This window comes from Xenopus laevis, chromosome 1S, assembly GCF_017654675.1.
Source record: "Xenopus laevis strain J_2021 chromosome 1S, Xenopus_laevis_v10.1, whole genome shotgun sequence".
NCBI lineage: Eukaryota > Metazoa > Chordata > Amphibia > Anura > Pipidae > Xenopus > Xenopus laevis.
This window is the reverse complement of record NC_054372.1, coordinates 52,571,893-52,597,077: the sequence shown is the minus strand read 5'-3', so window position 1 is coordinate 52,597,077 and position 25,185 is coordinate 52,571,893. Positions and strand designations below refer to the sequence as shown.

Sequence of the window (25,185 nt, the reverse complement as noted above, 5' to 3'; positions counted from 1 at the left end):
GTTATTGGCAAATTTGAACCAGTGTCCAAGTCACTCCGGGTAATTTGCATTCACGGAGATACCCGGTCTTACCCGCTAGTCCCAGTGACCATCACTGTTGATGGGGAATCCGTGGTGCATGAGGTGGCAGTGGTGAGTAAACTGCTACACCCCGTTATTGTGGGGCGTGACTTTCCAAAGTTCTGGGAATTATGGGACAGTATGGAGAAGAAAACCACTGACTTGAGGGTGGGTTCCCAAAACCCAAGGGGTTCTGAAAATGATATAATGCATGAATGTAAAAATGATATTGTGTCACAGCCCCAAACTCTGGAAAAGGGTAATAAGGTAATTGAGGATCCTGGCCAGAGGCCCGAGCCGTCCTCTGAGGGGGGGGATTTCTTCCCATTACAGGTAATGCTTGGGGAGGATGATGAGGATGATTCATTAAGCCCCATATCTCCTGATATAGATGTGTCAAGGGGAGCCTTTAGCACTGCCCAGATGCAGGATCCTACCTTGGTTAATGCCCGAGAACAAGTGGTTGTGATAAATGGGGTTTCCCAAGAACCAGGTGCAGAGAAGCGTTGGCCGCACTTCGCTGTAAATGGCGATCTACTCTATAGAGTCACCAAGGTCCGTGAGGAGGTGGTGGAACAACTGTTAGTTCCAAAGCCATACAGACGAATGGTACTTGACCTGGCGCATGATGATGCACTGGGTGGACACTTGGGGGCAGAGAAGACCGAAGCAAGAATCACAGACCGTTTTTTCTGGCCAGGTTTAAAATCCGAGGTAAAAACTTACTGTGCATCCTGTCCCACCTGCCAGTTAACGGCTCCGGCTTCTCATTTTCGCAGCCCCTTGGTGCCTTTACCCATTATTGAAGTACCATTCGAACGTATAGCAATGGACTTGGTAGGCCCCCTGGTAAAATCTTCCCGAGGGCATCAGTATATCTTGGTAATCCTTGATTATGCCACCCGATACCCGGAAGCTATTCCCTTAAGGAATGCCACATCTAAAGCCATTGCCCATGAGCTGTTTCTGATGTTTTCAAGGACAGGGTTTCCCAAGGAGATACTTACTGACCAGGGTACCCCATTTATGTCAAAGGTGATGTCAGGTGTGTGCAAATTGTTCCAGATAAAGCAGTTACGTACGTCTGTCTACCATCCTCAGACAGATGGCTTAGTGGAACGGTTTAATAAGACCTTAAAAACCATGCTTAAGCGAGTGGTACAAAAAGATGGTAAGGATTGGGATTGTCTGTTACCTGCTCTTTTATTCGCAATTCGGGAGGTGCCTCAGGCATCCACAGGGTTCTCTCCCTTTGAGTTAGTGTACGGGCGCAGGCCAAGGGGACTGCTTGATATTGTAAAGGAGGCTTGGGAGAGTGAAGCTACACCCCACAAAAGTGTTTTGGAGTATATCTCTAAAATGAGGGAAAGGATCGCTGGAGTGATGCCACTGGTTAAGGAACACTTGCAAAGTGCCCAAGAAGCTCAGCGCCGGGTATACAACCGGTCCGCTAAGGTGAGGCAATTTCAGGTGGGAGATAGAGTAGCAGTGTTAATCCCCACTGTAGAGAGCAAATTCTTGGCCAGATGGCAGGGCCCATTTGAAATTGTAGAAAAAGTGAGTGAGGTAAACTATAAGGTTCACCAACCTGGTAAGAGAAAGCCCTACCAAATCTATCACATCAATTTGTTAAAGCATTGGAAGGATAGAGAACCAGTTTCAGCACTGGCTAGTGGGAAACTTGAGTCTCAGGTAGGTGCTGACAATGTCCTGGTAGCTACAGCATTGTCAAAAGCCCAGACCCAGCAAGTTAGGGAGTTTCTGCAGAGAAACAAAGATATTTTCTCTGATTTGCCTGGGATCGCTAATGTCATAGAGCATGACGTAATTACAGAGCCGGGAGTAAAGGTGTGTCTCAAACCTTACCGCATTCCAGAAGCTCGCCGGAAGGCTGTCTCAGAGGAGGTAAAAAAAATGCTGGAGTTAGGGGTTATTGAAGAATCACAGAGTGAATGGTCAAGCCCCATTGTGTTGGTACCCAAGCCCAACGGTACTCTGCGATTCTGCAATGATTTCAGAAAACTCAATGAAATTTCCAAATTTGATGCCTATCCTATGCCCCGGGTAGATGAACTTATAGAGAGGTTAGGTCCTGCCCGTTATATTACCACTTTAGACCTCACCAAGGGGTACTGGCAAATACCCCTAACCCAGACGGCAAAAGAGAAAACAGCATTCTCCACTCCAGATGGCCATTTTCAATATAAAAGAATGCCCTTTGGTTTACAAACTGCCCCAGCTACGTTTCAAAGGGCAATGGACAAGCTTTTGAGGTCCCATCAGAGGTACACATCCGTTTACCTGGATGACATTGTCATCTTTAGTAGGGACTGGGAGTCCCATTTACCTAAAGTCCAGGCAGTTCTTGACTCCCTGAGAAATGGTGGGTTCACAGTGAATCCTGAAAAGTGTGCCATAGGGATGGAAGAGGCAAGATACCTTGGGTACATTGTAGGTAGAGGGCTAGTAAAACCCCAGCTAAATAAGGTAGATGCTGTCCAGAACTGGCCCCGCCCTAAAACAAAGAAACAGGTACGAGCATTCCTGGGAATGATTGGGTACTACCGTAGGTTTGTCCCCAACTTTGCCACAGTAGCAACCCCATTGACTGACCTGACCAAAGGTCGAAAGTCAGTCATAGTTGAGTGGAACATGGATGCTGAAAAGGCATTCCTCGAACTCAAGTCCGCTCTTTGTCAGCACCCCATTTTGGTGGCACCAGATTTCTCAAAGGAATTTATTGTTCAGACGGATGCTTCAGACGTAGGTCTGGGAGCTGTCCTATCACAGGTCATTAATGGGGAAGAGCATCCCGTAGTGTTTCTCAGTAGAAAGCTGACTGCAGCGGAGAAAAACTATGCAATAGTTGAGCGAGAATGCCTAGCCATTAAATGGGCCTTGGACTCCCTCCGTTATTACCTTTTAGGTAGGAGATTCCGTCTGATCTCTGATCATGCCCCACTCACCTGGATGAAACAGAAGAAAGGGGCAAACGCCAGGGTAACCCGATGGTTCCTGGCACTCCAGGAGTTCAAATATACTGTAGAGCACAGACCCGGGAAACAGCATATGAATGCGGATGCTCTGTCCCGAGTCCATTGTCTAGGCTCTACTAGTGCCTCCACCTCCCCTGGGTTGAGGCAGAGGGGGGGGATATGTACAAGCCGGACGGGATTTATAGTGGATGGCAGATATGTATCCCCGGTTTTTAGGTTCTGAGCCATCCATTTAAGAATGTTCCCTTTAAGAAACACCAGAGGGTTAAGCAGCCAGAAGGTGGGCTGGACAGCCAAGGGGTGTTTAAGGGAATCAGCAGCAGGTGTGCAGGGTGTGAGAGAAGGAGCTGCACAGGAGGGCTGGGCTGTTGGGTTGGAATGGCTGTATTTTCAGAGACCTGTGGGGCCTGATAGCCAGGTGAATATTTTCCTGGTGTTTTCCCCACAGACCAAGGCTGGATAGTACCTTGGGGGTACTGGAAACTTAAAAACGCTGAAGTAAGCTATTTTGTTTATTGCTGGACTTTGTGTTGCTGAATGAAGCTGTTTTCTTTCTGTTACATTTTGACTGCTGCTGGAAGCTCTTTGTTTTCAAAATAAACGGACTGTTTTTCTTTTCACCTTGGAGTGGCCTGCATTTATGCTAACAATCCCGCTGTGATCCCCCCAAACTTCACAACATATATATTTATCCTATTATAAAAAGGCTGTAGAGATCATTCAGTTGGGGAGTGGAATGGGCTGGCATTTCTAGTAGATTCTATCTTCAAAAGTGACTGCTACTATGGAAGAAGCTTCGCAGCTGCAATTACAATAACCACTTCACAGGTTTTTTTTTCTCCCTGAAACCAAATAGTTCCAAAATCACTTAGGAACTCTGATACATTTCTACAAACAGCAAATTTCCAACTCAAGTTAAAGGGTGATTTCTTGTGCCAAAAATAAATAAAAAGGAAAGTCATCACACACACACCTGTGATGCTGGTCTTAGGGGAGCATTTTTGTTTGAGCAGACTTTGAATTATCTCTTTTTCAAGGTTTACTTTGTACATTAGAGTTTTTTGTAATATTTTTTTTTTTTTACTCGTGCACCTGCAATGAGGAAGTAGGCTGGAACCAGTGCATTAGAACAAAAAAATAGTCTTATTTTTAAGAAACTATCAGTTTATGAACTACACAGGGAGTGGCAACAAATACATGAAAGTTTAATTATGTAAAAATTGCAGACTTCTAATTAGTATTAATCTTCATTCTATGATAATACTAGTTTCCAAATGGAGAAGTAAATTTAAAAGTGTCTGGTGATTTGAGTATTACAAACTTATGGTGGCGTTTTTTTAAACCCTATTTGCTGGCTGAGGGTTTACATATTATGTCTAAAGTGGGGGACTGAAAGGTCCTGAATTTAAATTCTGTGATAATTCAACTGCAATTAAAAAAGTATTGACCCTGCCAGCTTTGCCAGTCTGTTGTTTAATTCTTGTATTTTCTTTGTCCTGGGTTGAAATCCAGGGAGTCCTGTGTTGATGAGCAGGAAGCAAAAGCAAACGTGTTAAAGAATAAAGTTTGAAGCCATTCCATTTTGAACGAATGAAACGAAAATATGTTTTCCTCATTATTAATACTTAATACCCTGATAAAAGTCATACGGTACATTAAGTGCAGAACAGTTTGTATACAAATAAATTACTGTTTAACAAAGGCCAACAGTTACACATCACAGAAAGTAGCTTTGTGCCCATTCAGAGGATAACATAATTTCCAGTAATGCTCAACACATATTTTTACATCTCGCAGAATGCTTTTACGGAGTGGTTAAAATTGTAATTTAAATATTATGGTTGCTTACTTGAGCTCCATTTGCTTAATTTTATTTTGTGCAGCGTGCAGCCTTATCTTGAGGTCATCTTTCATGCTCTCAGCAGTCAGAAATCGCTGGTGGAGCTCCTCCTGTTTTCTATAATCTTTTTCATTTACTTGACCGTCACGATATGCCTAACACAAAATTTGTTAATACTTTTATTACCACGGCACTTTGAAATCTACTTGAGCCTTCACATCTCAAAGAAAGGAAAGTTCATCTTTTAAACATCAAGGAGAATCTACCGAGAGCAGCTATAAACATATACGGGATATAATACATGGACAGTCATTATTCAGAAAGCTCTGAAATACAGGAAAGCCATTGTCCATAGAGCACTTTTTAAGCAAACAACAGTTTTTTTGGGTTTTTTTTGCCGGATTTCAATTTTCTCTGTAAAACAGTACCTTACTGGACAGTAACTAAATCCATTTTGGTGGATCAGCAATTCTATTGGGTATTATTATTCTGTAAAGGTTTTACGCAGCACCAAAGAATAGTGCTCTAAAGTATCTAGAAAGCCCCAGGTTCCATGTACTCCAGAAAATAGATCTTATGGCTGTATAACAAGCTAATTGCAGCAATCAAGAGAACATAATTGTAGTTTATTTAATGCAATGTATTGTTTACTGTTTAGCAGTTTATAAATCTTCTGGCAACTCTTCCTCGTAATAACAATACATTTTACTATTATGACTTTGTCCTTTACAAGTTTCAGGTTTATCTCAGGTATATAATTTTCTCGTCCGAATGTTGGTTAAACCACACACTGAAGAACTTATGTCATTCAATTAATGAAAAACAGATTTAGCAACTTGGCCAACAACACTTTCAACCAATGGTAAATGATGCAACTAATCAAATGGGTTGTACTGCTGATAAAATGGTCTTGATTGAGAAGAAACAAATGCTTTAAAGGAAAACTAAACCCTAAAAATTAATATGGCTAAAAATGCCATATTTTATATTCTGAATTCATTGCACCAGCCTAAAGTTTTAGCTTCTCAATATCAACAATGATCCAGGATTTCAAACTTGTCACAGAGGGTCACCATCTTGGAAAGTGTCTGCGACACTCACATGCTCAGTGGGCTCTGAGCAGCTGTTGAGAAGCTAAACTTAGGGGTTGTCACTAATTATCAAACAGAAAATGAGGTTGGCCTGTAATTTAAGATGATGCTACAAAGTTAATTATTCTATTCTGATGCTAGTTGCACTAATTTTTCTGCTTTCATATGGTAATTATCTGTATTAATTACTAATCAGCCTTATATTGTGACATTTATATTCTGTGTGTACTGTATATTGTGAGTGGGTCCCTAAGTTCAGTAAGTGACAGTAGCACAGAGCATGTGCAGTGAATCAGCAGAATAGAAGATGGGGAGCTACTGGGGCATCTTTGGAGACACAGATATTCCCTGTGGTTGCCTTGGGCTGGTACAGAAGTACAAAACATAATGTACAACATTTCTACCTTAATTCTTTAGTCCTCCTTTAAAGGGGTGGTTTAACTTTAAGTTAACTTTTAGTCTGTTATAGAATAGCCAATTCTAAGCAACTTTTCAGTATTTATAGTTTTAAATGATTTTTCCTTTTTCTTCTGACTCTATCCAGCTTTCAAATGGGGGGAGGGGCACTGACTCCATCTAAAAAGAAATGCACTGTAAGGCTACAAATGTATTGCTGTGGTTTCTATTGAGGCCCTCTACTATTATTATTCCAATATCTTATTCAAATCAATGGTTACTAAGGTAATTTGTACCCTAACAACCAGATTGCTGAAAATGCAATCTGAAAAGTGCTGAATAAAGAGCTGAATAAATCAAAAACCAAAAATAATAATAAATGAAGAACAATTGCAAATTGTCTCAGAACATCACTCTCAAACCGGAATATTTTACTAATATGAGACCGTGCTATAACACACACAAAATTGCGATAGACAAGGAAAGTGTGACATAAAACCTACTGGGTCATTTAACAGTGCATTTTTTTACATTAATCACCATTTCCAGCCTCCCCACAATGCAGTTTTTTTTCTCCAATACCATTTTGCTGCTGCAGTTCCACCTGATCAGCTGAATGTTATTGTCTGTGCATGTTTTCAAGAAGTGGGCATTTTTTGGAAGCAAGATTGTACCGATACCAGCAAACGCTAAAACACTTTGGAACTGTTTTAGTGCTAAGTTGTTTCACCTATTGACACAATCAGCTGTAGATTTCTATGTTGTTCAGTGGTATAGTTTTCCTTTAAGTAGCATCGAAACATACACCACTTTGCACCAGTTTTAAAAATACACTTTGATTTAATGTTTCTAATGTGATTTAATAATAAAATATGTTACTTTTTTCAGGATTTAGCTCCAGACATGAGCAGTATGCAGCATATTTTTGGAAACCATATGACACACACTAATGCTGAGAGTATGGGGTTTCGCTCTGGATATTTGATACTTGTTAGATAGTTCTAACGTCTGGAATAATTTTTGCTGGCAGAGACAGCTGTTTTGGCTGCCAAAGTTCTTCCTAAAATGATGTGATTGCAAACGCCCTTGTGCCATAGGCTAATACTGCCCTTTACTATGCTTACTGTAATGTACTTGCTTAGGCTAGTAATGCCACAGTTGTTTTTTAAATTTTCGTAGTTTAACTATGCTGTACTTTTTTTCTGAAATAAGCGTTTAGGCCCTAAACTTTAGTTTTTAAGCAAAATTTTCATTTGAAAATTAAATGAGGTCATCTACTTCTCAAGTATCTCCAGACTTTCTGAAACTAAACAAACTACAAAACCGATAATTGCAGGCTACAGAGATCAGACTCACAAAGATGAGTTAAAAGCCGGAAAAAAATACAGTAAATTGTTTTAGCAAACACAAAGCATTGTTTACAGTAAGAGGAATGGCACCTGCCGTTATTGGGGTGAATGAGCTCAAGGAATGAATTGACTACACCCCAAACAATGTAGGTCTCACTGTATAATGTATTAACCCTTATATGTGCAGATATAATCACATTTCACATTTACTGTACATTTAGGCTTTTTCATCGTTACGTGCAAGTAAAAGACTTTCGTATAGCACTGAAGAACATTGGGGAAGAGATATTTTTTACAACGCAATCCCAGCTCACAAGGCTAGGTGAAAATCAGAAAAGAATGATTTCAGAATTTGTAAGGAATTGTTTATCCTCAAATTCTGAGCTTTCACAGATACCATTTACTAACAAAAGGCAAATCCTCACCAATTTGACTATATAAGGACAAATTCCTATCCTTGTTTGTGATCCATAAAATTATTAGCAACCAATATCATTATTTATTGTTGTCTACCATATTCTTACCTTTGCAAGTTCTTCCTCTGCTGCGCGCTTTTCTCTCAGTGCACGTTCAAGTTGGCTCTGTTTCTCTCCACATTCCTTAAAACACAACACAAATCTTTAGAAACAATAAAGGCTACCGCTATGCAAATATAAATATAGCTGGGCTATAATTAAGAGAATTTAGGAAAATAACAATTTAGCACACTGAATTTCCAGGGCATCTTTGCACTGCCCAAATGGCTACAGGATGATTTACTCAGATACTCTTTGTGCCTTTCAAATGCTAAAATGGCTGCAATCAACCTAAAACTATTCAGTGGTGCTTACACCATACAGTAGGTCTCATACACAACCACAACCAAACTTATGCTTGTGAAAAAAATTGACCAGTTGTGTGAATTGATGTTTTTGGGTCTTGGGTCAAATAATGCTCCTAGCAGTTGCTGATAGTTTCTCTTGGGACTGGTGTGCAGGTTTTGTTTGCTGTTCCAAAATACCCATAAGACAAAGGGAAATCCCAGAGCTGCTGCCACCTTCAAGCTGTTGGTAATGCGAGGGTTCCTGCTACAAGCTGCATAAATACGTGCAGCAGTCTTGGATCTACATCACTCACAGATGTCATTTTGAAATGATGCGATGAGTTTTGCTTTTTCATGTAACCTTTTTAACCTAATCCCCTTCTTCAGTAAAGTAACTTTAGTTATTCTTGTTGTTTTTCTCTGTTTTTCCAGTACATTCTTTCTATAAGTCATCTTTATTGCCATTACCTCTTGCCCACCCCCAAGACGCATAAACATCCACAGTGATAAAAATGTTCAAAATACATGAATCTTTTACCAGGTGAGAAGCTGAAAGTTCTTCCGTCAGCCGTGCAATCTGCACATTAAACAGTTTTCTTGTATTCTCTACCTGAGAAAAAAAATTGCAGCAATTAACCAAATATAAATAAACCAATTAGATGAAACTGCCAAACATGAAGGCTTATTTTGTCAAGGACAAATATAACAGTAGATTTACAGTTAGGTTCATAAATATTTGGACAGAGGCAACTTTTTTTCTAATTTTGGTTCTGTATATTACCACAATGAATTTTAAATGAAACAACTTGTTTGAACTGCAGACTTTCATCTTTAATTCAGTGGGTTAAAAAAAAAGATTGCATAAAAATGTGAGGAACTAAAGCCTTATTTTAACACAATTACTTAATTTAAGGGGCTCAAAAGTAATTGGACAATTGATTTAAAGGCTATTTCATGGGCAGGTGTGGGCAATTCCTTCGTTATGTCATTATCAATGAAGCAGATAAAAGCCCTGAAGTTGATTTGAGGGGGGGGGGGGTGCTTGTATGTGGAAGATTTTGCTGTGAACAGACAACATGCAGCCAAGATTAATCTCTATGGACACAATATGAGCATAGAAAATCTGTTACTGTGTCACCAGCTGCAGGTTAATAATAATGTAACAAAACAGGCCCTCTGAAGTAAGGTGCAATGTTGCAGCCCCAAAGTAACCTCCAGATAACCAGTTCAGCTGTGAACACATATAGTGTATTAAAATATAACTTTTATTATAAATTAATTAAAACATGCGCTGCCCTCCAACAATCAATCCACTACAGCCAGCCAGACAGAGTAGTGCTGCACCATGTCCATAAAAATACACTTAATTAAAAACACATAGAGTGGGCCGGTGGTATAATGACTTTCTAACCGCTAGTCACTATTGGGTTAATGCCAAACAGAATACTAGCACACATATAAGTGTTGGATTATAACAATACTTTTCCCATGCTCCGTGTTGTAGCACAGTTTTAGTAACATACAAGTTTAAAGAGAGTATTCTGCCCACCCTTCAAACATCCCCTCCAGGTGGACTGAAAATAACAACCAACAATGACTCACAGAATCTAGTTTGAGCCGTTTGAGGCCTCAGTTACACTAACAAACTGGATTATCCAACACCCATTCCCTCCCTTCCAATCAACCCCCAGTGATTTCTGCCTATCTACATGGGGAGCGAGTGGGAGCTAGTCACCCACCGTCCACCTATGCCACCCAACGCAATTCGCCCCTCTCACGCCTTCTTCAGGAGCATATGGACTTATGCCCCTGAAGAAGCAGTGAGAGCGGCAAAACTGTACTAATGCAATTGGATGTACAGTATGTAGCCTACATTTAGAAATATCTTGCAAGCTGGAACCAAGAAAAAACAGCACTGGTGGATAAAATAATATCATTAAAAAAAGTTGTATTATATAAATTTAGAAAAAACGTAATAGCATAAAAACAGTGAGTCTATAAATAAAGACCTTGTCTTATAGCAGCAGCCTGGGGTATGCTAGTAGGCTAGGGGTTTATTTCCCTGTGTTTTGTAGTTAATTCTTAATTAATCCCCAGGGAGAATTCACTCAAGTATATGTGTTTGAATCCTCCCTAGAGACACATCTCAGTGGTATTCTAGCTAACTCAGGTAATCAATGCAGACATTTTTATAGTGAACTTCTATTACTATTAGTGTTGTAACACCATGGAACTATAAGTAATTTCCCTGATTACAAGAAATATTTGTAAGGTTTTTTCTAACAAACCTGATAATAAACATTAAGCAGCATCATATGGCTCATACGAGTTGCCTGTATGCTCTGTTGTTTGTTGTTTTGTTGCCTTGTTGTGATGGAAATAACACCCAGTGTGTGTGTCTTACTCAGCACAGCTGATAAAACTAATTGTATTTGATCCAAATTCCAGTGGCCTATAATGCACCAACCACCTCCTACTATCAAGACTAGACTGCCAGTTGTTCCCCTTAGGACACAGTGTCATGAACATACAGTAACTGGCAGTGTATACTTTTGTTTATATATGTCTCATCATTTGAAAATCTGCCAATGCACCTTTGACATTAACAACAATGCATTGCTCCAAAATTGCTCTATATCATGATATCGTTTTGCTTTAAACTTCTAAATAAATATGGCATAGCTGGTCTAACTGCTCTGAGTTTTTGTGGGTAAATATGAAGCAAAACTTGTCTTACTATACTTGTCTATACTTTGCTCCACTTTCAAATGTCCGTGTATTGTTTATAGGGTAGGCACTCAAGGAGCAGCCCTCCAGTCAGTTGTAGTAAAAAGGTCTTTACTGAAGTACAAGGGGCCCATTCACTAAGTTCGAGTGAAGGAATAGAGTAAAAATAGTTCGAATTTCGAATGGTTTTTTTGGCTACTTCGACAATCGAATTGGTTACTTCGACTACGACCTTCGAATCGAACGATTCAAACTAAAAATCGTTCGAATATTCGAAATACTGTCTCTTTAAAAATTTCTTCGACCCCCTAGTTCGCCACCTAAAACCTACCGAGCCCAATGTTAGCCTATGGGGAAGGTCCCCATAGGCTTGCTAACAATTTTCTGATCGAAGGATAATCCTTCGATCGATGGATTAAAATCCTTTGAATCGTTCGATTATTGCTTTGATCGTTCGAATTGCGCTAAATCCTTTGACTTCGATATTCAAAGTCGAAGGATTTCAATTCAGCAGTCGAATATCGAGGGTTAACCCTCGATATTTGACCCTTGATACATCTGCCCCCAAGTGTGGAATACAGGCTGCTCCCTTATGCTGAAGGCTTGGGGCAGAGCACCTGAGCCTCCTCATCTACGTGGCGAGTCTCTCTAAAAAGAAATGTTTTGGTGATGATACCACTTTCAAATGTGCAGAATGCTCCATCCTATAATAGTCTACCTGTGTCCTAGAAATAGATAAAGACTTTGCATTCATGCCTTAGGCAAAGAGACAATAAACTTGCGCTTAATAGGTAAGTTACAGTATATCTGCAAACAGATTTAGAACTACATACCATGAATAAAAAGATCCTTTTGGGAATATTTGATTTATGTTTCTCTTGAGGGACGGTGATGTTAAAAAAAAAAAAAAACTGAAAAGGGAGATAGATTGCATTGCTTTTGGACTGATTAATATGAATTACAAAATAGGCCTAAAACAATAGGGAAACTATGTGCTTTATTTGCTTCTGATGAACCGAGGTTACAGTGGTCATTAAAAAAAGACATATTCTGTAAGCAGAGTTTACTTGTTTTGAAATGTATATCTGTAAGAAAGGAACGGCCATGCCATGAAAGGAAAGGCCATGGGGAGAGTGTGAATATATAAAAAGTACAGATAGCCTTGAAAATCTCACCTCTTTTCTCGTTCTTGCTGCAGCTTCTTCAATTATATTATTCATGCCTTTCTTCATATTTTCAATCTCCTCTTCCTTTTGCTTTTCTCTTACCAGTGCCTTCAAATATCAAATAGAAACTTCATACATATATTCACTGTATGTTATTTTGTATTATATATCCAATGCTTTATGTGTAATATATGTACAGTATATATATATATATATATATATATATATATATATATATATATATATATATATATATATATATATATATATACTGTGTATAGAGGATCAGCACACACTGTAGTGAAGGTGAAAAAAAAATCTTGGTATTCACACTCTTACTGGTTTAAGTTCAATTGTGGGTGCAGGGTCTAATATATCATACAGTTCATTAAAAGGACCAAACGTGTTTATTTATAAATGCATATCCAGCGTTTCGGCAAACATTAGGGCATATATATATATATATATATATATATATATATATATATATATATATATATATATATATATATATATATATATATATATGTATGTATATATATATATATATATATATATATATATACACACATAACATGCAGGCAGAGCGCACACCATTAGCCAAAAATAGAACCTGGGTGCCAGTCTGAATATAAATAGATACCAAGGTGAGTTGGCAGCACTCCAAAGATGTTTTGAGACAAAAAGTTTAATCAGGGAAAGTTCCAGTGTGGAACTGAAACGTTGGAACCAATTAACCTACATTTTGTTTGCTGAAATTTCACTCTGATACCGGCACTCTCGATAACTGCGGTAAATGTGCCTGGGTGTAGAGACAGCAAAATAAATGAAATATATCCAGAAGAATCCGCACTCACAGGTCTTACTAATTAAAATTTACATTTTATTTTTAAAACACAGTCTTCTGGATATAGATATATATATTCACGATCCATAAGTCCTCCGCACACCATTACATTGCAATTACCCAGGTGCTACCAATAAACTGCTGTATTATTCATTCATCCAAGAAGTAGGTGCACACTGGGATTTAACAAAAATAAAACTGAAACATTAATTGTCATATTTAAAAATCGGCCAACGTTTCGGTCTCCACTTAAGACCTTTATCAAGACCTAATTCAGGATAAAAAGACAAGGATTTAAATAGTTAAAAAATGTGACACTTAACCAATCGTGTGTAATTTCACCAATCATTCACCAAGAAATGCATTGAAAAATCTTAGAATTGGCAAATATACACTGGATATTCAATGGAAAAGAAACATTGATTAAAAACAAAACCACTGAGATCTAAAGGCTGAAACATTGTAGCATGTAATAAATAGAGACATTAGGGCAAAGTAAGTAACATATTAAGTTTGCTGAAGATAAATATTCACCGTTGATTTAAAGGAACAGTAACACCAAAACACTTCCCTCTGTAAAAGAATTTTAGATCTTTCACCTCCACGTCTCAAAGGTGAAACATGGTCTATGGCTATATACAGTATTTAAAGGTGGGAAGCCTATTTCCCATTTCCAAATAATGCGAGGCCACAGGTTTATTAGCAGTTTTATCCCTGAATGCCACGCTGATTGCCGACCTATGGCCATCCATTCGCAGGCGCAGTGTTTGATCTGACTTCCCAACATAAGATAACCCACACGGACATGTGATCAAGTAGAAAACATGTGTAGTAGTACACGTTATATGATGTCTTATGGAAAAACGCCTGCCTGTTTGAGGATGTAAAAAAGAATTGCCAGGTGTCATGTACCTACATGAGGTGCTGTTTGGACAACAGAAGCATCCCAGTTTCACTCCCTAGAGCCAACCTTTAGGCTGCTTTTGATAGCAACCGACAGGATTGCTTTTCACTAGGAGGTCTCTCAAATTGGTACCCCGTCTATCACCCGTTGTAAGTCAGGATCAGCACTAACAATTCTCCAATTGTCCTTCAGACACTTACCTAGATTTTTTGTACACTCATTAAATTTAGTGCTAAACACCAATCTATCACGTTTCTTACATATATTACCTATCTCTCTACAACGTGTCCTGGCTATATTCAGAGCCTCCTGTAACGTCCTATCGGGATAACCCCTCTCTCTAAATCAAGTCCACATGACACTCAATTGTTTCTCTGCCTGTGGTTGCAAGGAATTGTTTCTCAAGACTCTACAGAATTGAGAGATTGGCAGCGATTTTTTCATAGGGCCAGGGTGGCAACTTTTAAAATGTAGAAGTACGTTTCTGTCTGTGGGTTTCCTAAATAGGGTAAACTCCAAATGATCTCTATTGATTGATATTTCCACATCAAGAAAATTAATTTTAACCGGATGAATTTCAAATGTAAACCTTACTGGGGATTCAATGTTATTAAGTTCATTAACCATTCCCATGTATTCGGCTTCTGTCCCCTTCCATATCATAATCATGTCGTCAATATAGCGACGAAAAAATAATAATCTGTCACCCCATCTAGGTATTATGTATTGCTGCTCATATTGATGCATATACAAGTTGGCATACGCGGGTGCCATGGCCACACCCATAGCTGTGCCAGACACTTGAAGAAAAAAATTATTTTATGTTGGAAAACACGAGTGATGTGTGAATAAAACTTTTGAAAAAACTGTTGGAGTGTTGGTCCATTTTGAACTGTGTGTGTGTGCATATACATACATATATATATATATATATATATATATAAAGAAAAGAATCCGTACTCATGGGTCTTTCTGATACAAAAAACTTCTTAGTGTTTATTCAACGTTTCGGCTCCTAAACACGAGCCGTCCTCAGGAAGAGGAGGTCTCCATGAGGACGGCTTGTGTTTAGGAGCCGAAACGTTGAATAAACACTAAGAAGTTTTTTGTATCACAAAGACCCATGAGTGCGGATTCTTTTCTTTACTGATTGTACAATTTTTGTGTTCCAGCACCTGGGCAGTGACCATTGTTCTGGGTGCACCAGGCCCATTTGTCTTATATCCATATAAATAAATAATTGGATGCAACACATTAGAACATTAGAATTTTTTATACCTGATCCTTTTGTAGGTTAGCTTCTTCTAGTATTTGCATACTGTCGCGGACTCTGGAAACAGCAACATATTTCTCTTCTTCGAATTTTGCACATTTTGCTTGTAATTCCCCAATAAGCTTTTCGAGTGCTATTCGTTCTTCTTTTAATTTTTCTACATCCTGGACTGCTACTTTTAGTCTTAAATAAATTGCATATTTTTCATTGGGTATTGTAAATTCAAGTTTTAGCCAAATCAATACAAAACATGCATTCTTTCTTACTACAATAAAACACAGCTCTAAGATATTCAGTTATATTGGTAGGGGTTAATAACATCTTGATCTATACGCGACTGATCCAACAACTGAAGCTGCATAGTCCGTTATCTGACTAGGCTTACAACAGCATGTTGCTCTTTCTACAGAAAAAAACTGTGCCATGTTATAGCATTTATCTGTCATTTCATTCATATTTGAATAATGTTTTCAGAAAGCTGCCAGTTTATGTTTGTTATTTAAAATTTGGAGGAATCTTTGACTAAAACTATGAAAGTAGTATATTCACCTATAGAAATAATGCATATGGCAAGAATTACTCTCTCTTTATTATTCCAATGCATAAGCACCAAACTAAAGTCTACACTAGAAGTATACAAGACACCAGTATCATTTGCATGGATGCATTCCCAGGTATGCTAAAAAAATTACATTGCAATATGTCTGCTTTGACATATGTACAAATATTGTATGTGAGTAGTATGTGTAAAGTATGTGTATGACCTTTATATATTTAATTTCTTACCTGCTTTCTAATTGCGTGAATGCAGGCTGAAGCTGCTGAACTCGATTTTCTGAAGCTTCCTCCTTTGTATTAGCAGCAAACTCATCATGTTCCTAATGGAAACAGGTGAAAACCTTGAACTTTGTCCATTTTCAGAACACTGACATTCAGCAAATGGAATATATCACATAGACAACTTCTAATAACCATTCATATTAGATATACTGCATAAGAGATGTCATAACTTTAAATTACAGGCAAACTATGGTAAACTGATAACTCGATAAGCTTCTTATTAAATATCAAAATTGAAACAAAATATCAATATGCACATTTATTTGGTATTTTACTGATTAGACTGTATTCTGAAATGTATAAGGCTGCTAGAAGTCACTTCAGAGTTCTGTGACCTGCGTAGATTGAATGTCAGATGTGATTTTATCTTACCTTTCTTTGCAGCTGCTCCTGTAGACTTTCTATTCGTTTTGTAGTTTCTTCTAGCTTCACAGTTGCTATTTGTGACTCTTGTTTTGCCTGCCTGTTGAAACAAATGGTAATAAAAATACAACATCTGACTGGCCCTGTTTTCATATTAAATCTGCAGCTATAGACAAAGCAAATCCTGTGCTTACTGGTGATGGTGGTTGTTGGGAATTGAAAACTGGCAAATTCAATAAATGTTTATGAAAAACGTCTCATTCAAAAAGTTCAGAGGGCCCCTAAATGATTTTTCTATGGGGCTCATTACTTACACCAGAACTGAAAAGTACCATGCAGATGAGGCAGACATATAGAAAGACAGGATTAATAACCTTGTATATTGTAGTTGATCCCAAACAAGATACAGATATAGAGTAATATACGGTTAAAGAAATTCAGTATCTACAATAATAATATACTGTAAGTAAATGCTATGGCTCAATTTCTGATCCTTTATTAATTAGTCTTTAAAAGTAGATGAAACCTTTGGGGGTTTGGACAGCTCTAAAAGGTAGATGCAGAATAGCAATTAGTTCAGCTTTATGTCACGTTACTAGCCTTTATTATTTATCTGATCCGATTACTAATTAGAAACTCAGCATGCACATTTTATATTAAGCTGATATTTTAAAAAAAAAAAAGGCTCTTTTATCAGAGTCTAAAATTACAAAATACTGGTTAAAAAAAAGATGACTTTGTCAGTTTATTGATGGGTGTTTAAAAAAAAAACCAATCAAGCTTGGAAATCTTAAACTGCCTATATGTGCAAAGATCCACTCATTTAGCAAGGCTGCCAAACAAGCAGTATTTTACCAAAATGCCCATCTAGATGTAGGGGATATGAGGCTAATCCAATCATTTGGCCCTGTCGGGCGAGGATTGCATTAAGGAGCCAAAGTGTTACCTTTCCCGATTAGATTTTTAAGCCTGCACAATTTACACCCCCATATCGGCCAGGGATGCCCCTGTGGGGGGACCCATACAAAGGCCAATAAGCTGCTGACAGCTTTTATCGCGCTATGTATGCATCTCACCCCTTTATAGTCCAGATCTATAAAATAAACTCTCGAGATTATATTTATAACCTGGAACATTTTTAATTAATTGCAGTAATGTATTTTAAAGGGGAACTATCGGGGGGCGTGGCCAGCATGAGCTTGTGAGAGGACGTGCGTTTCGTTGCTCCTGCAAAGATCCTGTATCTATCCTGCTTTAAAGTGCACAATAAGGTACAAAACTGGACGCGGGGCTAGTACCAGACAGAGGTGAATTAATCTGTCATTATGAGAAATTCTGCACTTAAAACCTCAGCAACTGCTTTGAAAAGGTCCGACCCTAAGGACTCTGCATAAGGCCGAGATGGCGTCGACCCCATACTGGAGCATTCACCCTCTACAGCCAAGGTCAGTGCTAAAAAAGCGGATGTTAGAGCTTCAGTGGCCAAACGCTTGGAAATCTTTGCACATGACCTGACCAATCAAGCCTTCAGCTGCCATACCGCTAACGAGACCGACCTCCCACCTGACAGTCCACTGTCCTCTGCTCCCTCTCTGGCCATAGCAGTAGGCCCGGATGATGCCGCGGAACCCTCCCTGTTGGAAATTGCGCACATTATGAAACAATTTAAGACAATGCTGGTTGACAAAATAGATGGACTTAAAACTGAGTTTGCCACGGTGAAGCAGGACATTTCTAAACTGAGAGACCGTACCAGAGAGGCAGAACGCAGAATTGGGGAGTTGGAGGACGCCTGTGGGCCGCTGGGAAAAGGCGCCACAGAGGCAGCTAGGCGCATACAGGCCCTAGAGATTAAGATGGATGACCTCGAAAATCGTCTGCGCCGCAACAACATACGGCTGGTGGGAGTGCCGGAGGGAGCTGAGGGTACTGCGACGGAGGCTTTTGTGGAACAGTTTCTGCTAACACAGTTCGGGGAGAAGGCCTTCTCCACCATGTTCCTAGGAGAACATGCGCATCGGGTCCCAACTCGGCCATTACCACCAAGCGCAGGGCCCAGACCAGTGATATCGCGCCAGTGAGGCACGCACCAAAGAGCTCCTCATACAAAACGCTGTTTCATTATATCCGGATTTTTGATAGAGGTGAGGAAACAACTACTACAGTTTATGGAGGTGAAGAGAAGGCTGTCAGCTGAACATCAAATATGCTATGCTTTTTCCGGCCAAACTTCGTGTGGTTCATACTGGAAAATCTTTTTTTTTTTTTCCTCTCCGCACCAAGCAGTGGACTGGTTGGAGTCCACTCCATCTACTCGAAGGCAATATGGTGCTGAACCTATTCAGAAGGGGAAGGCCTGAATCTGGACGGTATATGGACGGTCTGTGCAGGTTAGCCCCTCTTTTTTAAGAGGTTCTTGTTTTCTATATCTGATTTGGCCTTTCTTCTGGTTTAGTTGAGATCACTGAATTTGCATCGGATGGGCACTTGTATCCAGGAGTGACTTTGCTTTGGGACGTGGATAAGGTATAAGTGGCTAACAGAGACTAGCTGTCCACATTTGAGCCTTTGGCTCCCCCACATGGTACTATTGTTAGGGTTTTTCTAAAGGTTAGGGATCCATATAAACTGAACCCAGGTTGGGGTGATGGGTTGAAAGCAGGGTGGTGGGAAATGTTTTTTAGGATGGAGAGAGATTACTTACTATGTATACAAAGATTGGTGGTAATGCGGCGCAAGCCCGGCACATTGACAGACACTGTCTGAAGGTACTAGGTGATATCCTACATAGCCCTTATTGGCCTGTACAATGGCATGTGGGGGATTGAAATGAATATGTTGGAACATGAGGGGACTCAGGGATAAGCTTAAACGATCCTTAGTGTTTAATTTTCTAAAAAAACACCCACATGATATTATAATATTGCAAGAGACCCATATGACGCATGATTACCCCCTCTCTTAGGCGACCATGGCTGGGCGCCACTTACCATGCCTGTTACTCAAGCTATGCTAAAGGTGTCTCCCAGAAGGGGACTTGTGTTCCAACCTGTTAAAATCAAAACTGACCCATGGGGTAAGTTTATATTTGTGCATGCTAGAATTGATGAGCGGGAATTTTTGATTGTTGGGGTATATGTTCCGCCTCCGTTTACAGTAACCATGCTGACTGAGTCTTTCCCCAATATCTCTGTTCCTCCGTTTGCCAATAATCTGCATGGGAGACGTCAACTCCATTCAGGTTATACATCTGGACAAATTTAACCCCAATGCCGAGATGGTTATTAAGCCATCCCATAGGTTCCAACAATGCCTGGCAGCACTGGGACTGGTAGATGCCTGGAGGGTTAGGCACCCTACCCTAAAACAATGCACGTTACTTATGGGTCAATGTCTAGGATAGACTTAGCTCTACTTTACACCGATCTGCTGCCAACGATACAAAATGTACACATTATGCCTTGTGGGATATCAGCCACTCGCCAATTTCTCTCACGGTCTCTACATCAGCTTGTGGTAATAGACCATAGAGGATGCAGCCCTACTGGTTGAGGCTCCCAGATGTGTCTGAGGGACTTCCCCAAGCAATTGATTAATATTGGGCACTTAACGAGCATAGGGCAAAAAGACTCTAGCGAGTGTGATGCAATGAAGGTATATATGAGAAATATAGTTAAGTCCAGAGTTAACAGCTGGAAAAAGAAGAAGGAGGAGCAGGGAATACAGCTAGAAAGGGACACGCTAGAGGCAGTGGCGCAATATACAATACAGCCCAGAAAATAAAGCAAACTGGCTCCTTAAATCGCAGGACCAACAAAACTATTTAGTGCAGCAGGCCCACAAAAGTATATTATATTCCAAGCATAGAATAACACAATTTGGGGACAGAACCGGTCATCTTCTGGCACTGATGTGCAGGGAAATAGCCCCATCTACTGCAATAATGATTATCCATATAACAGAAGGCGTAATAATTTCAGATATGCCAGGGGTAATAAGACATTTCAAGGCTACTTCTCTGAGGCCTACAGGCCCAGAGTTACACAAAGGGAGAATTGCAGGAGTATTTGCAACATGTACCTTTCCCCACACTAGAGATAGAAGACAGAACCTCTCTAGATGGAGATATAACTGTGCAGGAAATAGAGGATGCAATTAGTTCATTTCCCAATGGTAAGGGATCCCTATGGAATTCTATAAACAGTATAAGGATATGTAAGTGCCCCGCTTGAAGAAATGCTATGATCAGGACCCTTCCTCCCTCCATGACAGAGGCACTCATAGCATTGATTCCCAAAAAAGGGAAGGATCCCGCATATTGCGAATCATATAGACTCCTGAGAATATTGCTGGCTGTAAATATGGGGATATAGAGGAAAATATAGCATTATATAGTGAATAAATTACCCCCTCTTGTAAAATATAAGGATATTATAAGTTACCAAGGAGTTTCATGACCATATAAAAACACGAGGCCGAAGGCCGAGTGTTTTTATACAGGTCATGGAACTCCGAGGTAACTTCTAATATCCTCATATTTTGCAACTGGGGGTACTTTATTTATTATAATACACATATTTAAGTTAGTCATGTGACAGAAATGACATCAGAACTCACCGTTTATATCTGATGACATCAGAACTCACCGTTTATATATAAGGATATATTTTACAGGATATTCATGGCTTTTGTGTATTATATGCTGATATGTTGCTTTTTCTGGCAGATTCCTTAAGGTGGCCATACATGGGCCGATAAAAGCTGCCGAGAGACCGTGTCGGCAGCTTATTGGCCTGTGTATGGGGCCCCCCCGACGGGCTTCACCGATCGAGATCTGGCCGATCGGATGGGACAAAAAATCCCGTCGGATCGCGGCCGCATCTATTCGTTGATGCGGTCCCGCGATCCGACCGCCCATTGGTATTCGTTAGGATCCGATCGTTGGGCCCTAGGGCCCACGATCGGATCAGCCCGATATTGCCCACCTCAAGGTGGGCATATCGGGGAGAGATCCACTCGTTTGACAACATCGCCAAACGAGCGGATCTCTCAGTGTATGGGCACCTTTAGACAGACTTCTTCACACGGTTAAAACATTTTGGAAATTCTCGGGTTTGCTTATAAACTGGGGTAAATCTTACATATTTCCTCTGGATCACGAAGCCCCTCGCTACCAATTACCTGGCCAACCTCTGCAATGGGTCACCCGACTTCAACATCTAGAAATATCCTTTACCAAAAACCACCGTAACTACCTGCAATATAATTTGAACCCTATACTTACTAAAATATCCAGTCAAATGAAGACATGGAGTGCCCTCCCTTTAATCCCACCGGGTATAGTGGCTATTTGTAAAATGATCTTCTTGCCGCAGCTACTGTATGGGGCCGATTCACTAAGGGTCGAATATCGAGGGTTAATTAACCCTCGATATTCGACTAGGAATTAAAATCCTTCGTCTTCGAATATCGAAGTCGAAGGATTTAGCGCAGATAGTTCGATCAAACGATCGAAGGATAATTCCTTCGATCGAACGGTAAAATCCTTCGAATCAAAGGAATATCCTTCGATCAAAAAAAGTTAGCCAAGCCTATGGGGACCTTCCCCATAGGCTAACATTGACTTCGGTAGCTTTTAGATGGCAAACTAGGGGGTCGAAGTTTTTTTTTAAAGAGACAGTACTTCGACTATCGAATGGTCGAATAGTCGAACGATTTTTACTTCGAATCCTTCGATTCGAAGTCGTAGTCATAGTCGAAGTAGCCCAAAAAAAACGTCGAAATTCGAAGTTTTTTACCTTCGAATCCTTCACTCGAAGTTAGTGAATCGGCCCCTATATATTCGTAAACTCCCCAGTTTACATACCAAAACAGGTCTTTACACGGTTAGATTCCGATACCAAAATTATTTGTGGGCGCAGGCAAGCGCAGTAGACTGGTGTACTCAGTTCTACAACTTCCAAGCGTGCAGGGTGGGGATGGCCCTCCTAGACTGGAGATCCTACTACCTAGCGTCACAATTGCAGCATCTCCTGCCATGGTCTAAACAGATTCCTCTTATGTTCTTAGTAAGTGCTGGGGTAGCAAGGCAGTAGCGCCGCTGATATTCTTAGAGCATGTACAGAATTTGATAATAACTCTTTTTAGGGTGTGGAAGGTGGCACTGATACTTATTCAATACCAGGGGATTTCCCCAAACACTCCATTGTGGGAAACAAGGGGAGCCCTCATTTTCAGAATACAGATTTGCAGTTATTTTGGCAACCTCAGGGGATACAGGTCATTGAAGATTTATATGTGGACGATGTATTTAAAACCCCCGGGCAGATTGAAGTTGATTTTGATGTGGCAGTAATAGCCTGGTTACAATATTACCAACTTAAACAGGCCGCTATGGCTCAATGGTCATTATCCCCGGTTGACATATCCCCACTAGAAAATATGTTGGAATATCTCACTAGCTTCTGTAGAAATCACCCCTTATCATGGCTTTACTCTGTGTTACTGAAAAATAAGAAAGGTGTAACGGGAAATTTCAGAGGAAGGTGGGACCAACTATAAATGAGGAATGGGAGGAGGCTTTTGGAGGCTCCCAGTTTGGTGTCCTTAAAATAAGAAGTAGATTCTCCCAAACTTTTATTCTGCATCAAGCATATATCACTCCAGTGCATATGCACAGGGCAAATATTAGGCCAAATGATTGTTGTCCCAAATGTCACCTGCCAAGTGACGGTTTCTTTCACTTGATGTGGAGCTGCTCAGTAGTTGCTTCATTTTGGGCAGAAGTGTGTGAAGAGCTTTCCCATTTCACCGAGATACGAATCCCTGTGAACCCAAAGGTGTGCCTGCGAGGTATTCTTGCATATCTCACTAAGTCGCATTATGTGTTAACGTCTCTGAGGGAATCGTTATTCCTGGCACGCAAATGCATAGCACTCTAGTGGTTGTCAGGAGATCCTCTTACTATACAAATGTGGAAAATCCTTTTACAGGAACATATCACGCTGGCACGATTAGTGTGTATACAAAGAAATACACCAAATAAGTTTGAGCTGGTCTGGACTGGACGCTTTACAGTCAGGGGCTGATTCTACCTGAGAAGTTGAATAAGTATGACTTGTGTGAAGTGTAATGAAAATATGTGTACTGAAGTATATATGTTAAAAATATTTGAATGACAATCACTATGACTTGTATCTCCACCTACCTATTTTTTATTTTATATTTTGTTTTGAAAAAGCAATAAAAATGATTATAAAAAAAAAGGGGGGGGGGACTATCAGCAAAATGAAAATGTAATATTAGCTTTAGCATACTGAAATAAGAAACTTTCTAGATACAAACAATTAAATATTCTGTACCATTTCTGAAATAATCAAGTTTATTTTCACTATTCCTCTCTCAGCATCTGCTTCTCTTCATTCTGTCATCATTCTGGGCAATCTTTTTATTTATTTATTTTTTTAAAGTTTTTATTTTACAATTTTTCACACATAAAACAAACATTTCTATGTATGCAACACTCCACATTCTCCTGAATAGCCCAGCCACAGGGTGTAATATTAGAACCGCAGGGAAAGTCATTACACATTTATCAACATATTACTAAACAAGCACATCTCCTATAGTAAAGATAAAAAGGATATCAAGGATTCTGGTCGTCCGCTTCCTCTGCCGGTATATCGTCTGTCTGTTCTCCCTCAGACTTAAAGCAAGGATTCAAAGGAAAACCAGCGCTCACAGCACGAGGTCAGATCCACGAAAGACAGGGAAAAAGAAGAAAAGAGAGATTTCCGCCAAAAATGTGTACACACACCTTTATGTGATTAGCATATACAATAAATAAATAAGTAAAAGTGTCCCTTGTATCCACTCCAACGTATTATCCTAGACTTTATCTCATACGGATTTGTATAGAGGGGTACTCACGAACGTTTAAGGGATACTGTGCAGTATAGAGGCGTAGATATCAGCAGCGGATTTTACATGCGGCTCCAAAGCTTCATCCCACTATGGAAATTCACTGACATAGTGTAAAATTGTAAACATCTTTAATAAACAAATGTTAAAAAATGCACTCACAATGTTCCAGTAATAAAACCGCATAAAATGTTTTGTCTCCCACAATCACTGCTTCAGCGTCCCCAAGAGTCTACAAGCTGTTCATATTCCGGTGCGAAAATTCGCCGGCGTCTTTTCCCACCGCGTGTAAACCTCAGGCGCTTAACGATGGCGTATTAGCCTTGACGCGTTTCGTCCTTCGACTTTTTCAAAAGGCTTCAAATTGTATTTTGCGCATGCGTTTTTACGTCCTGGCGATAGTTCCGGTGGTGTTTTTTCTCCTCTCTTGTTATTTGTACTATCTAGCTGCTGGGTTGTCATATATTCATCTCTATTGTTCTTTAACTCCTTATGACCAATCTGTTGCCATGGAATCCCAGTCCATAGCAACCATCGTAATTTCAACAGTTTTCCCAAAATTTCACATAAATTTCTTTTACAGTGTTATATAAATATATTGACTTACAGAG

At 39.7% G+C, this 25,185-nt stretch overlaps 1 protein-coding gene across 5 annotated transcripts in view; it reads right to left on the bottom strand.

The window, feature by feature from the left end:
• sclt1.S (sodium channel and clathrin linker 1 S homeolog) overlaps window positions 1-25,185 on the bottom strand; it is a 71,825-nt gene that overhangs the window by 19,738 nt on the left and 26,902 nt on the right. For all 5 annotated transcript variants that reach the window (XM_018243310.2, XM_041579579.1, XM_041579578.1 and 2 more), the window contains 7 exons: window positions 16,664-16,754; window positions 16,238-16,329; window positions 15,457-15,634; window positions 12,437-12,535; window positions 9,073-9,144; window positions 8,257-8,331; window positions 4,906-5,051 (listed from right to left, as the gene is read on the bottom strand). In XM_018243310.2, coding sequence (XP_018098799.1) covers window positions 4,906-5,051; window positions 8,257-8,331; window positions 9,073-9,144; window positions 12,437-12,535; window positions 15,457-15,634; window positions 16,238-16,329; window positions 16,664-16,754 — 753 coding nt within the window. The remainder of the gene's footprint in view (window positions 1-4,905; window positions 5,052-8,256; window positions 8,332-9,072; window positions 9,145-12,436; window positions 12,536-15,456; window positions 15,635-16,237; window positions 16,330-16,663; window positions 16,755-25,185) is intronic.